Genomic DNA, 12,204 nt, shown 5'->3' with positions numbered 1-12,204 from the left:
AAATAGATTCATTATTCTTGACTTGCTGCCTTTATGAATACATTTCTACTAGCATATTTCAAGTTTTATGTGGTAGAATGCTGGAATTGTGTTATTTATGGTGGCTTTTTTGCTGATATTTCTAGAATTATGACTCCCAACAACACAGTTCAGCAGTAAGAAGGAAAACATTCCTGAACCTTTGTTCTGCCACAAAGCTCAGTTTCCATCTTGGCTCCTTGTTCTATGATTTTAGGGAAGAGCTGGTACTTGGCAGCTTGATTTTCACTAGTTATTGCATGTGTGAACCTGATTTCTGCTTTTAGATTTTAACAGCACCTCTTCTGTGCGAGCTCTTTAATCACTTACCAAACTGCTAACACAAGTATACAATTTATGTGAGCGTGCATGTTGATTTAAAGGCAAGCATGACCCTGAAATCTAATTATTGCTTTTGTTAATTATGACGAAGGCTTCTGTGTTCACCATAGTGGCTGAAGTTTCCTGATGGCACTGATTTAAGTATGTGTGTGTGTGTGTGCCTGGTTATTCCTTTCAGCAGCTGACCTGTCAATCAAGCTTTAGTTAAATCATCAGAAATCTCAAGGACAATATCCTAAACCCCTCAGCTGGGGTGTTAGAATATAAATATAGCATAACATCGATAACAGAATTGTGTATTTTGTCCATATTTAGTTGCTGATAGACGCTATTGTCCAGTTTGTCAGGTTTGTTAAGTATAGTTGCAGATGGGACTGGCTTGCAGGTGCTAGTTAAATGGACAAACTATGCGACTAACGGTCGCATGTGAAACTCTGCATTTAGCATTGTTGTAGTGTATCATGTGCTAATAAAGCTGGAACGCAGAGTTGTTTCCACTCACACAATGGTCACAGGAGCAATGAATGTCTGAGTTGAGTAATCTCAGGACGCCAGCGTTCTGGCCACTAGAGGGCTTGCACGAAGGGGTTAATTTGTGGAAAAAAACTGAATTGGTATAATATCTTGTACCAATGTAGTTATGTGGTACTTTACCCTTTAAAGAAAAACTGTCGATTGAATCCAGGCTAAAATTTTGGACGAATGTTTATTGAACTCACGCTAAAGTCGAGGACGGACCTTGATTGAATCCTGGCCGCCGTATTTGGCATCTTTGCGGTTTGAAGCCGTAACCGGAGGGCGGCCGCAGGACCCCTCCGCCGCGGTCTCCCCGCGGTGGCTCGGTGGTCTCCGAGTCGCTCTCCGCCTCGCCGGCGCACGGTTTTTGGTGGTTACGTGGCGCTTCTCCCCGCAGACATGGCCGCCGGCTTGCTCACCCAGTGCATCCACCTGGTGACCCAGAAGCTGTCGTCCCAGTGGCGGCCCGACATGAGCGTGTCCCTGGCCGCCCTGGAGCTGCTCTCCGGCCTGGCCAAGGTACGTCACGCCACGCGCCTCGTACAGGCTTCTGCCGTTACCATGCTATCATATCCTCTTATATAGTGCCATGAAAAAGTATTTTCCCCCTTCCTATTGCATATTTGTCGCACTGAATGGTTACAGACCTTTAGACAAAATGTACTATAATACAAAGGGAGACTGAGTAAACACTAATCGCATTTTTATAATGGAAAAAGGTTATCAAACACCTGTATCATCCATGTGAAAAAGTATTTGCCGCCTTAGTTACTCAATGAACTGATAACTACATTTGGCTGATTGAGCACAGTCAGGCTTGATTGCGTAGTGAATCTTGAGGAGCACGCCAGTGTGCTGTGCCCGAGTGATTGACGGTGTCGTTTCTCGTGGTCGGGCTCCCCCCGCCCCCCCCCCCCCCCCTCAGGTGAAGGCAGGGGTCGACACAGCGAACATGAACCAGGCGGTGGGCGCGGTGTGCGCCTACATCGTGCACCAGTGCAGCCGCCCCGCCCCCCACCACTCGCGGGACCTCCACTCCATGATAGTGGCGGCCTTCCAGTGCCTGTGCGTGTGGCTAACGGAGCATTCGACCATGCTGGGGGAGAAGGTACGCCCGCCCCCCCCTCTCTCTCTCTATCTCTCTCTCTCTCTCTCTCTCTCTCTCTCTCTCTCCCCATTTTACTCTCTCTCTGTCTCTCTCCCCATTTTACTCTCTCTTTGTCTCTTGGATGACTTTCGGTGATGTGTTGAGACCAGTCCAGCCACTTAAGCACAACTGTACTCTTTTTATTTTTATTTAAATTTTTACTCTGGTCAGTCCACTCCTCTCTCACTTCCTCTTGTCCCTCCATTAGTTGGCCTACCTGTCAATCACTTTGGCAGTCCTTCAGAAGGCAGACTCGCACCTCATGCTCTCATTGGCCAGAATGCATTCCTAGAAATTGCACAAGTGCAAGTATTTATAGCCAGCATTGCTTGGTCACTATCTGCCTGTTTAAAGCACTGATTGTGCATTAAATGGAGGCCGTCTGAATAGAGACTACAGTTTTACAATGAGATGAGCTGAACTGCTGACCTGTGCGATTCTCACTGCAGTACTGCCTAATGGAGGTCCTGGAGATCGTGGAGCTGGGAATATCGGGGAGCAAATCCAAGACTGGCGACCAGGAAGTGAAGCACAAAGGGGACAAGGAGCTTAACCCCGCCTCCATGAGGGTGAAGGAGGCGGCAGAGGCCACTTTGTCCTGGTGAGGACGCGCCCCTTCAAACCAATCCTAGCCCATGAGGATTGATTAAATGGTCACCGAGGCTTGTTAAACTGTTTCTATTGATGGGTTCAATCTAGGGTCAGGGGCCAACACCATTTCAATTCGGTCAAGTCGGGAACTTAATTGAATTTAAAGTCGGTGTAAAAAAGCACCTGTAATTTTCGATGAGGTTTTTTTGAATTAATTCATATTCAGTCCATTTTATGAGTAGGCTGCATTGAAATAGCATTGACCCTGATGGCGATTGAGTGTGTCCTGACCGTAGGTGTCTCCTGCAGCATCATGCAGGTGCTGGGGGCGTTCCCGACGCCCAGCGGCCCCGCCTCCCCCTGCAGCCTGCTGAACGAGGACACGCTGATCCGCTGCTCCAGGCTGTCCGCCACCGGCCGCAGCAACTTCCGCTACTTCGTCCTGGACAGCTCGGTCATCCTGGCCATGCTGGAGCAGCCCCTGGGGAACGAGCAGAGTGAGCGAGTCTGGTGCAGCTCACTGTGTTTGGAGTCAGTGTGTGGAACAGCATGAGCTCTGTGTGTTAAGAGTCAGTGTGTGGAACAGCATGAGCTCTGTGTTCAGAGTCAGTGTGGGGAACAGGATGAGTCCTGTGTTTAGAGTCAGTGTGTGGAACAGGATGAGCTCTGTGTTTAGAGTCAGTGTGTGGAACAGGATGGGCTCCGTGTTTAGAGTCAGTGTGTGGAACAGCATGGGCTCTGTGTTTAGAGTCAGTGTGTGGAACAGGATGAGCTCTGTGTTTAGAGTCAGTGTGTGGAACAGCATGAGTCCTGTGTTTAGAGTCAGTGTGTGGAACAGGATGGGCTCTGTGTTCAGAGTCAGTGTGTGGAACAGGATGGGTCCTTTGTTTAGAGTCAGTGGGTGAAGTGGTAGGTAGTTTGGTTTGGTGCTGAAATCATATGGCGTGGTGTTTTGAAATGGCAGGTTTTTTAGTTTGTTTTTGAATAAATGCATGTATTTGATTCAGGGTTTAACATTTGTTATAAGGGTTTGTGCTAATATTTTGAGTTGGTGCATGAAATGGCAGAGTTGAGGCATTTTGAGTCAAGAGCCGTGTCACTCCCAGCAGACCCCTGCCCGTCCCTGACCGTGCTGATCCGCGGGACGTCCGGCAGACACGCCTGGACCATGCAGCTGCACCACCAGCCCAGAGCGGCGCGGGCCAGCCAGAAGGTGAGCCTGGTGAACCAATCACAGAGCAGCCTTGCAGGACTCCACTGGTTTAATGGCACTTGGTAAATCCGAGTACTCGGAGTTTAAGGATGGATACATTCTTTTAAGTTCACTCTTTGGGATGGTGGGTTATTCAATTTTTAAATGTGGTGTTACTATTCTTAATTTGGTAAAAGCCACCATAAAGTAAAATGTTTTCTCGAAAATTCCACTTATTTTATATTTAAAGTAGAACAAAATATGAATCTTTAGATGATTAATTATCATCCATCTAACCTGATAATAAAATAGTACTGAAAAAACTATATTTTTATTTATAGTCTCACTCTCTCTTGCCCTCTACATTCTCTTTATCTCTCTCTCTCTCTCTCTCTCTCTCTCAGGTGTTTGTTCCTGAGAGCCGGCCGTCCCCTAAGAATGACGTGGGAACCCACTACAATGTGAAACACATGTTCTTCCCTGAGGAAGCGTATAACATTCCCTTTGTGAAAGCAGACGTGAGCATCCCAGACCTGGACGACATTGTCAGCCCGGAGGTGAGAGGGAACAAACTGACCTGTAACCCCTACACGCCCCACCCCCACCCCCACCCACCCATCACAAGAATATTACAGTGCAGTGGTGGGGATTAAGAACTGTGTGCAGGGGGCGGGGCCTGTGTGCAGGGGTGGGGATTGGGGACTGTGTGCAGGGGCAGGGGTTGTCATATCGTTCACACACACACAACGCGTACCCTCCTCTGATTGGTCCTAAACTCGCCCCACCCCAATGCGTTGGGGCCAGTCGTAGAGGAGAGCGGAGAAAAGCAAAGCCCTGCGCTCTGTGATCCGCAGCTGGGGGTCCAGCACGAGCGGCTGCAGAGCATGATGGAGCAGCAGGTGGAGTACGAGTCCTCTCTGGAGCAGCAGCGCCAGGACCTGTGGAACAGCAAGACCTTCCCGGACCCTCAGGTCGACTGCAAGCCCCCTTCCCCGGCCCAGGAGTTCCAGACCGCCCGGCTCTTCCTCTCCCACCTCGGCTTCCTCTCCCTCGAGGCCTTGAAGGTACGCAGGCGAGGGAAGGGGCGTGGCCACAACCAGGGTCACGTGGTCACGACAGTGATGCTTGCCGCTGCATGGGCTGATCCATGTAGCTACCCATTCCATTTTAGAAAAGAATCTTTTTAGGAAAGGATTTTCTATTAATCATAACCAAAGATATGCTCTTTAAAAACCTGCATATTTACTATAGTGCCCCCTAATGGCCAACCGATCCCAAATTTCACAATGTAGTACCGAGTCAAGAGTTCAATATGCTCTCCAAGTTTCATGATGATCGGCCATTACTTAGCCGGTCTAATGGGCCAAATAGGCCAAATGACCCCAGACTAGTCTACAAAAGTTGGTTTTGCGAAAAATTCAAAATGGCAGAAAATTTTAGCTTTCTAATTTTTATTCTAGACCACACAGTTCAAGAGTAAACAGTTGTGTTACAGCGCCACCACCTGGCCACAAGACATCATTGTGGTAACCTGAGTAGTGGGGGGCATAGGAACATATGCTCTCTGGGGTACAGTCTTGTCGCCCATTATTTAATATAAGCACGTCCCAGTGCTCATATTACATACATCCACACATACATCCACATTACAAGTTTTGAAATGAGTAAGAAACTTCTTTTCCTCCCTAAAACAAAATCTACATCCTTACACAGTACAGCTAATGAACACAGAATATATTCAAATTAAAATATTCTAGCAGAATTGGAGTTGCTGACATTTCACTTAAATGGATTTATACAGTTGCATACCTGTTGAAGTAATTTTAGTTGATGTCGCCATTTTGAGTCCAGTCACGACGCCGCTGTGTCACACTGCCACTGACTGTAATGCAGCACACGCCATTCCTTTCTCTTCCAGGAACCCGCCAACAGATGCCTGCCTCCTCACCTGGTCGCGCTGGACTCGGCCCTGCCGGGCTTTTTCGAGGACATCGAGTACCTGGACCTGCTTCCCTGCCGCCCCTTTGACACCGTGTTTATCTTCTATGTGAGGGCGGGGCAGAGGAGCTATCAAGAGGTGAGACGGTCGTGGGTGTTTACCACAGCGAGGAAGTCTGTTCCTTTTGGGACAACTGCAGCATATTTTTTTAGCATTCTCAGTTCAGAACACTGTTCCTGATATTCTTATGTTACATGAGGTAGATGCCAGAGTACTCTGAGTTTGGGTCAGTTCCATTTAAGTTCAGTAAATTCATATAAACTATCCTCATTTGTTTGCGGGGAAAAGTCCTGATCAAACATTTATGGCGGTTTTAAATTCACTGGAGAGAAATTTCAGTTTGTTTCATTGGGGGGTTAGCATTAGCATTAGTGTTAGTATTAGCGTTTAGTGTTAGCGTTGTTAGTGTTAGTATTAGCGTTAGCATTAGCATTCGTTTGTTAGCATTAGCATGTTAGCATTAGCGCATTACCATTATGGAGGTGCTCACAGTGTCCGCGTTTGGCTGCAGATCTTGAAGAACGTGGACTCTTCGGCCAACGTTCAGCCCCACTTCCTGGAGTTCCTGCTGTCCCTGGGCTGGCCGGTGGACGTGCACAAACACCCCGGGTGGACGGGGAACATGGAGACCAGCTGGTCCATCAACGGCTGCGGGGACGGAGAGGCCCAGCAGCAAGGTGAGAACGCCTCGGATGGTTTTGTTTGCTTTCGAAGCGAGGTTTGGATTATGTGGTCACATTGTTTTTTTACCATAGATACTACCTTCCACTGTGTTTCTCATGCTTAACTTTTAAATGCAAAGAACAGCAAACCAGAAATGAGCGTGCCACAGAGTGATTCGGATGAAGTGTTTTAACCAGACCCGGTCGGGAGTGCCACGCTAGGGCCCTTTGATCACCACCATCCCGGCGTTCCCTGTTCTCGCTTCGGTCCTGACGGTTCCTCTGTGTTCCAGCAGAGGACGCTGTAGCGCTGGAAGACAGCGGAGGGGGCGTGTTCAACGGTGAGAAGAGAGTGCTGTACTACGCGGACGCCCTGACGGAAATCGCCTTTGTGGTCCCGACCTTCAGCGACTCCTCCGGTACGTCGTTTAAAATCACCTGTCCCTTTGATTTGTCGCCATTCTTACGTCGTACAGACATAAATAAGTCATAAATAAATGCAAAAAGGTCACCTATAATATAGAAGTAGACGCACCGATCACCCAGGCAGGATATAGGAATACAGGAATAGACCAATCATGTAGAATCTGATCTTCCAGGATGTAGAAATATATTATCTGATCATCCAGACGATGGAAGTATAGATATTGATAGCCCAGGATATGTAAATAAACAGATAGGCCACTCATAAATAAGATTTGAACTGGCTCACCCAGGAAATGGTAATATTGAACTATATCAACCGGGATATAGAAATATAGAACTATATCCCCCAGGATATAGAAATGTCAGGATATAGAAATGTACAACTAGATTACTCAGGATATAGAAATAGATAATTAGATCACCTAGGATATAGAAATACAGACCTAGATTTCCCAGTGTATAGAGATGGCCAGTATCGTATTGTGCAAATGAAGGCTGGTAATCAGACTGCTTTGGACTGGGTACTCAGGAATCACACAGTTCTTTTTGGGGCCAGCAGCTGATTCGTCAGAAAACAGCGAGCCCCCCGTGGAGACGGACTCCCAGATGGACCCAGCGCCCGTTGCGCCCACACAGCTGAACCTGACGCTGGACCTCATCCCCAGCCATTCCGACAACCTGATGGGACCCCCGCAGCGGGTACGCTGAGCCAGAAGAGGGCGCTGTTCCTCATATTTCCTTTTAGTCACTGGCTTAGCAATCCTCTTTTTTTTTTGTCTTGTGTCGCAGTGTGATGTTCTGTACAATATCCTTTTCCTAATTGAGAAGAGCTGATGGGATTGGCTTATGTTGAGCGTGTCAGCGTTTGACTGACTCTGGTTTCTGGGTACTCAGAGCCCCTCGGTGAGGTCTAAGAAGCTTCCCTCAGGAAAATCGGTACCACCTCTGGGCCCGGAGACAAAGGTTCTGGTGGTTTGGGTGGAGAGCTTCGATGACATCGGTAAGGGCCCGTCTGTTCCAGGATCCTAGGATCTGTAATCAGAATATAGCTGTTTCAAATCTCAGGTGCATTGCAGCTGTTGTGTATCTTAGCTCTGTACTTGATAGAAATTGTTTTTTTTAAATAGCTCCAGGAAAGGGTTGGTGAAATTGAGATATTCACCTAAATTCGCTCATTCTGATATTCACTGTTCTTGTTCTGTGATTATCACTGTTCTTATTCTGTGAAATCCACTGTTCTCATTCTGTGATATCCACTAATATTCACTGATCTCATTCTGTGATATCCACTAATATTCACTGATCTCATTCTGTGATATCCACTAATATTCACTGATCTCATTCTGTGATATCCACTAATATTCACTGATCTCATTCTGTGATATCCACTAATATTCACTGATCCTCATTCTGTCTTCTAGAGAGTTTCCCCCTCTCAGATCTCCTGGCAGAGACCAGCACGGGGTTGGAGACGGCCTTGAACAACAGCGCCTCCTGCAGGTAATGTCCCTCACTCACAGTCACAAGCACAGGGCCCGTAGTCATAAAGCTGTAGTCATAAAGCCTGCAGTAGCAGTGAGTATCGAGGTTCAGATTTCCCCACTTCCTAATCTTATCCATTATGAGCCAGAAGGCTAAGCTGATCCTAGATCAGCGCTCCCACTCTGAGAAGCTTTGTGAATACGGGCCCCTCCTCTCAGGACGCCTGTAGGTGCAGCGAGAGCTAGCATGTTTACCTGGATGTGCTCATTAGCTCATTAGCGGCCGTGATAGTGTTACCGGGATGTTCTAGAAAACGCGGTGAATGGTTGGGGTTGGGGGAGGAGATGCGTTTCCGACGGCGACCCAGCTCGCTCTCCGCCCCTTTCCCGGGCAGGTCCCTGGGAGCGGAGAAGGACGTGCCGGTCCTGTTCATCCAGCCCCTGCGGACGGGCCTGTTCCGGATCCGGCTGCAGGGCGTGGCGGGGAAGCTGAGCACGGTGATCCCGCTGGTGGACGGGATGGTGGTCAGCAGGAGAGTGCTGGGTGAGAGATGTGTTTTGTGTTTACTCAGGTTCCCCTTGTCTAATATTACATTTTGTCTAAAGATCTGAAACCATTCAGCGGTTTTTTTTTTTTTCGGTCTTAACAACAATTTTACCATACATTTATGAAAAAAAAGGATAAGTAATACCAAGTCATTGTATCAAAAATAAACCAAAATCAAAACATAATATTCTCTGACCGAAATAAAAGGTATAGGCTGAAGCCTGAGCTTAATATAGTATAGGCTGAAGCCTGAGCTTATATATGCAATAATAGAGGAAATCAGGAAGGGGGCAAATACATTTTCATGGCACTGCACTGGATTAAAGTCACGCATCCTCTTGGTAATCACTCAAACCGCATAACCTCCCTCGGCGAAGCTAATCCAGCTCAAACAGGGCTTTGCTTTCCCCCCTGAAAACCTGATTAGCTTCAGCTCTGGTTAGACTTAACGAACCGAAGCTCTCCGGCGGGCGTGGCGTGGCGTGGCGTTCTGCTCTGCGGTCGCCCTTCAGCGGTGTGCTCTCTTCCCCAGGCTTCCTGGTGAGGCAGACGGTGATCAACGTGTGCTGGAGGAAGAGGCTGGAGTGCGACTCGTACAGCCCGCCGCATGTGCGGCGCAAGCACAAGATCGCCGACATCGTGGGCCGCTACCGCAACAAGCAGCTGGAGCCCGAGTTCTACACCGCGCTCTTCCAGGAGGTGGGAGGGAGGAGCCCCAATCTGTGACCCGCAGACAGGCAGGCTTTACCCGGGCTGTGCAGGCTCTACACGGGCTGCGCAGACTTTACACGGGCTGCGCAGACTCTACACGGGCTGCGCAGACTTTACAAACTGTGCAGAGTTTACAAACTGTGCAGAGTTTACAAACTGTGCAGAGTTTACTTTGGCTGCGCAGACTTTACAAACTGTGCAGAGTTTACATGGACTGCGCAGACCTTACGTGGGCTGCGCAGACTTTACAAACTGTGCAGAGTTTACTTTGGCTGCGCAGACTTTACAAACTGTGCAGAGTTTACTTTGGCTGCGCAGACTTTACAAACTGTGCAGAGTTTACATGGACTGCGCAGACATTACGTGGGCTGCGCAGACTTTACAAACTGTGCAGAGTTTACATGGACTGCGCAGACATTACGTGGGCTGCGCAGACTTTACAAACTGTGCAGAGTTTACAGGGGCTGCGCAGATTGTGCAGTCTGTACACAGGCTGCTCTGGCCTTACACTTCCTGCGCAGACATTAAACAGACACTTTTTATACGCAGCGTGACCTGCGGAGAGGCAGACTTTACACACGATCTGCGCAGACATAATATGAACTGCGCAGATGTTTACAGACAGCGCTTAACACGGACTGCACGGAAATATCGTATTTATTTTCTTAAAATGGGCATTTGACCACTACAGAATTTCAAGCAAAAGTTCACACGCGGACACAAGAGGGGTCCTGTTGGGCACTCACTGGTTTAAGCAGCTCCGTCACACGCACCCTGGATCTTCTCTGTAGTGATAATCAACACAGTACTGGTGTATATTTCCCTCTCTGTTTTGTTCATTTGTGGTGAAAGTTGGGAAGAAGTCAGTTCCAAATATTTATGAAATAAACCCTTTCGATACCGCCCTTCCTCCCAAAAAAATAATCCCTGGCAATGTCTGGAATTTAAATTTCTGTATTCTCAGGAAGTTTAAGACTTTTTTTGTGTTAGCATTCGTTTTTTGTATTTGGTGCACTTCAACAGACTGACCTCCACTGTAGGCATTAATATTGGCCATTTTAGACAGTGTTCACCGGTTTCCATTTTGGTTCCATTTGTTCTTGCACTGAAACAGTTGGCATTTTCCTGAGCAGTGTCTCACCAAAAGTCATTTGGAAGCGGCGCGGCCCAAATGACACGGCATCACGTGACGCATCGTCACGGCAACGTGCAAATCCCCCTCATGCCCCCCCCCCCACTCCCCCCGGCATGGCTTCCTCTGCCTACGGATTCGGGTTCACCGCTGGTTTTGGGAACGAGAAGCCGACTGTCCCCTCTCCTTGTCCATCCCCCCCCCCGCATCCCTCCGGAGATCAAAGTCTGCACGTGGTGGAGATCTCGCTTGTTCGGAGAAACGAGTTCCTGTCTTTAAGCTCTTGGTGTTTTGACTCGGGCATCTGACTGGGTCTTTTTTTTGTGCGTTTAAGGGCTTAAGTCGCGCGCGCATGCTCGGTTAGGGTCAGCCACAACCTCGTCTTTAGAAGGCCTTTGTTACATTCTGCTGGAAGGTGTGTGGAAGGTCTTGGTCAACCTGATATTTTTTTAATCTGTATTTTTAATGAAAGTAATGGCTTCTTCCCCCTTTACTTCCTGATTATATCTGTGATCGACCTACTGAGCCTGATTTTAAGTTTTCAGTCTTTAAAATACCTGCTAGTGCAGCTTCCTTACATTTAGCTTTTTAACATTGTTACTTTTTATGTTGGATTATTCATAACTGGACAACCAACCACCTTTACCTGGTGTTGATTTAAACTTTTTAAAAAATCTTATTCTTGCCATAATTATTTCAGGTTTTTTTTTTTTTTTTTTTTTTTTTAACAAATTGGTGTTATTTACTCAATAGGCCAAACCCTACTACTTAATAAGGAATTATGTGAATGAAGATTATAGGTCTGTTTAGGAGATACATTTTATCTTTTGTTGTGTTGAAATAAAAAGTTACATGTGAAACTGAATGCGTTGTGCCTGCCTCTTAAACAACCACTGGAAGATGAAATGTTGAAGACGGCGTGCTAGAAATTAGTGTACAATCTCAGTTTCGACAAGGCCAAAACTTGATGTTCCTTTTTCCTGTTTCACAACTTTTTTCCCTCTGTAAATAAGGAAAATTTTAACTCTAGTTGTATAGAAATGAAGGACAATATGTAAATATTAATTTGTGAAGTATATTTCTGTTGCCTGTCCACCAGGAGAGGGAGAGGAGACTTATGTTTGTATTTATGCCAGTCACGTGTCCAAAATAAACTCATTGGATATTGAATGTAACGCACATGCATTGAATAAAACCTTTCTGAGATGGCCTCATACAAGGCTGCGCTGTGTGGATTTGTGTTTTGACTGCGTTTGGCATGTTCAAGCCAAGACCAAATATAGGACAGTCAGTAGGCAAAATAAGTCTACAGATATTAAGTTCCTGCTCACATAATCAAACATTTGCGTTTTTTATTTAATGGGGAGATCTGCATGTGTCTACCTACTTAGAAAAATACAAATTCTGCCTTTAAACCGGTGTAAAATGTAGTAGTAATTG

General features: G+C 47.0%; 1 protein-coding gene across 11 annotated transcripts in view; it reads left to right on the top strand.

Moving 5' to 3' along the window:
- LOC118208227 (ral GTPase-activating protein subunit beta-like) overlaps positions 1-11,980 on the top strand; it is a 28,013-nt gene extending 16,033 nt beyond the window's left edge. For 3 of the 11 annotated variants that reach the window (XM_035382704.1, XM_035382696.1, XM_035382697.1), the window contains 15 exons: positions 1,274-1,395; positions 1,802-1,984; positions 2,473-2,624; positions 2,924-3,111; positions 3,721-3,827; positions 4,211-4,363; positions 4,661-4,870; positions 5,725-5,883; positions 6,317-6,482; positions 6,761-6,886; positions 7,450-7,592; positions 7,788-7,893; positions 8,315-8,393; positions 8,770-8,918; positions 9,454-11,980. In XM_035382704.1, the coding sequence (XP_035238595.1) occupies positions 1,274-1,395; positions 1,802-1,984; positions 2,473-2,624; positions 2,924-3,111; positions 3,721-3,827; positions 4,211-4,363; positions 4,661-4,870; positions 5,725-5,883; positions 6,317-6,482; positions 6,761-6,886; positions 7,450-7,592; positions 7,788-7,893; positions 8,315-8,393; positions 8,770-8,918; positions 9,454-9,647 (2,237 nt within the window). In that variant the 3' untranslated portion in view covers positions 9,648-11,980. The remainder of the gene's footprint in view (positions 1-1,273; positions 1,396-1,801; positions 1,985-2,472; positions 2,625-2,923; positions 3,112-3,720; positions 3,828-4,210; positions 4,364-4,660; positions 4,871-5,724; positions 5,884-6,316; positions 6,483-6,760; positions 6,887-7,449; positions 7,593-7,787; positions 7,894-8,314; positions 8,394-8,769; positions 8,919-9,453) is intronic. The other 8 variants (XM_035382705.1, XM_035382707.1, XM_035382706.1 and 5 more) reach the window with 6 other exon arrangements.
- Positions 11,981-12,204: the final 224 nt, after the last annotated feature.

This window comes from Anguilla anguilla, chromosome 11 (genome assembly GCF_013347855.1).
Source record: "Anguilla anguilla isolate fAngAng1 chromosome 11, fAngAng1.pri, whole genome shotgun sequence".
NCBI classification, from domain to species: domain Eukaryota; kingdom Metazoa; phylum Chordata; class Actinopteri; order Anguilliformes; family Anguillidae; genus Anguilla; species Anguilla anguilla.
The sequence above is the reverse complement of the archived record's forward strand: the minus strand, read 5'-3'. Positions and strand labels throughout refer to the sequence as shown.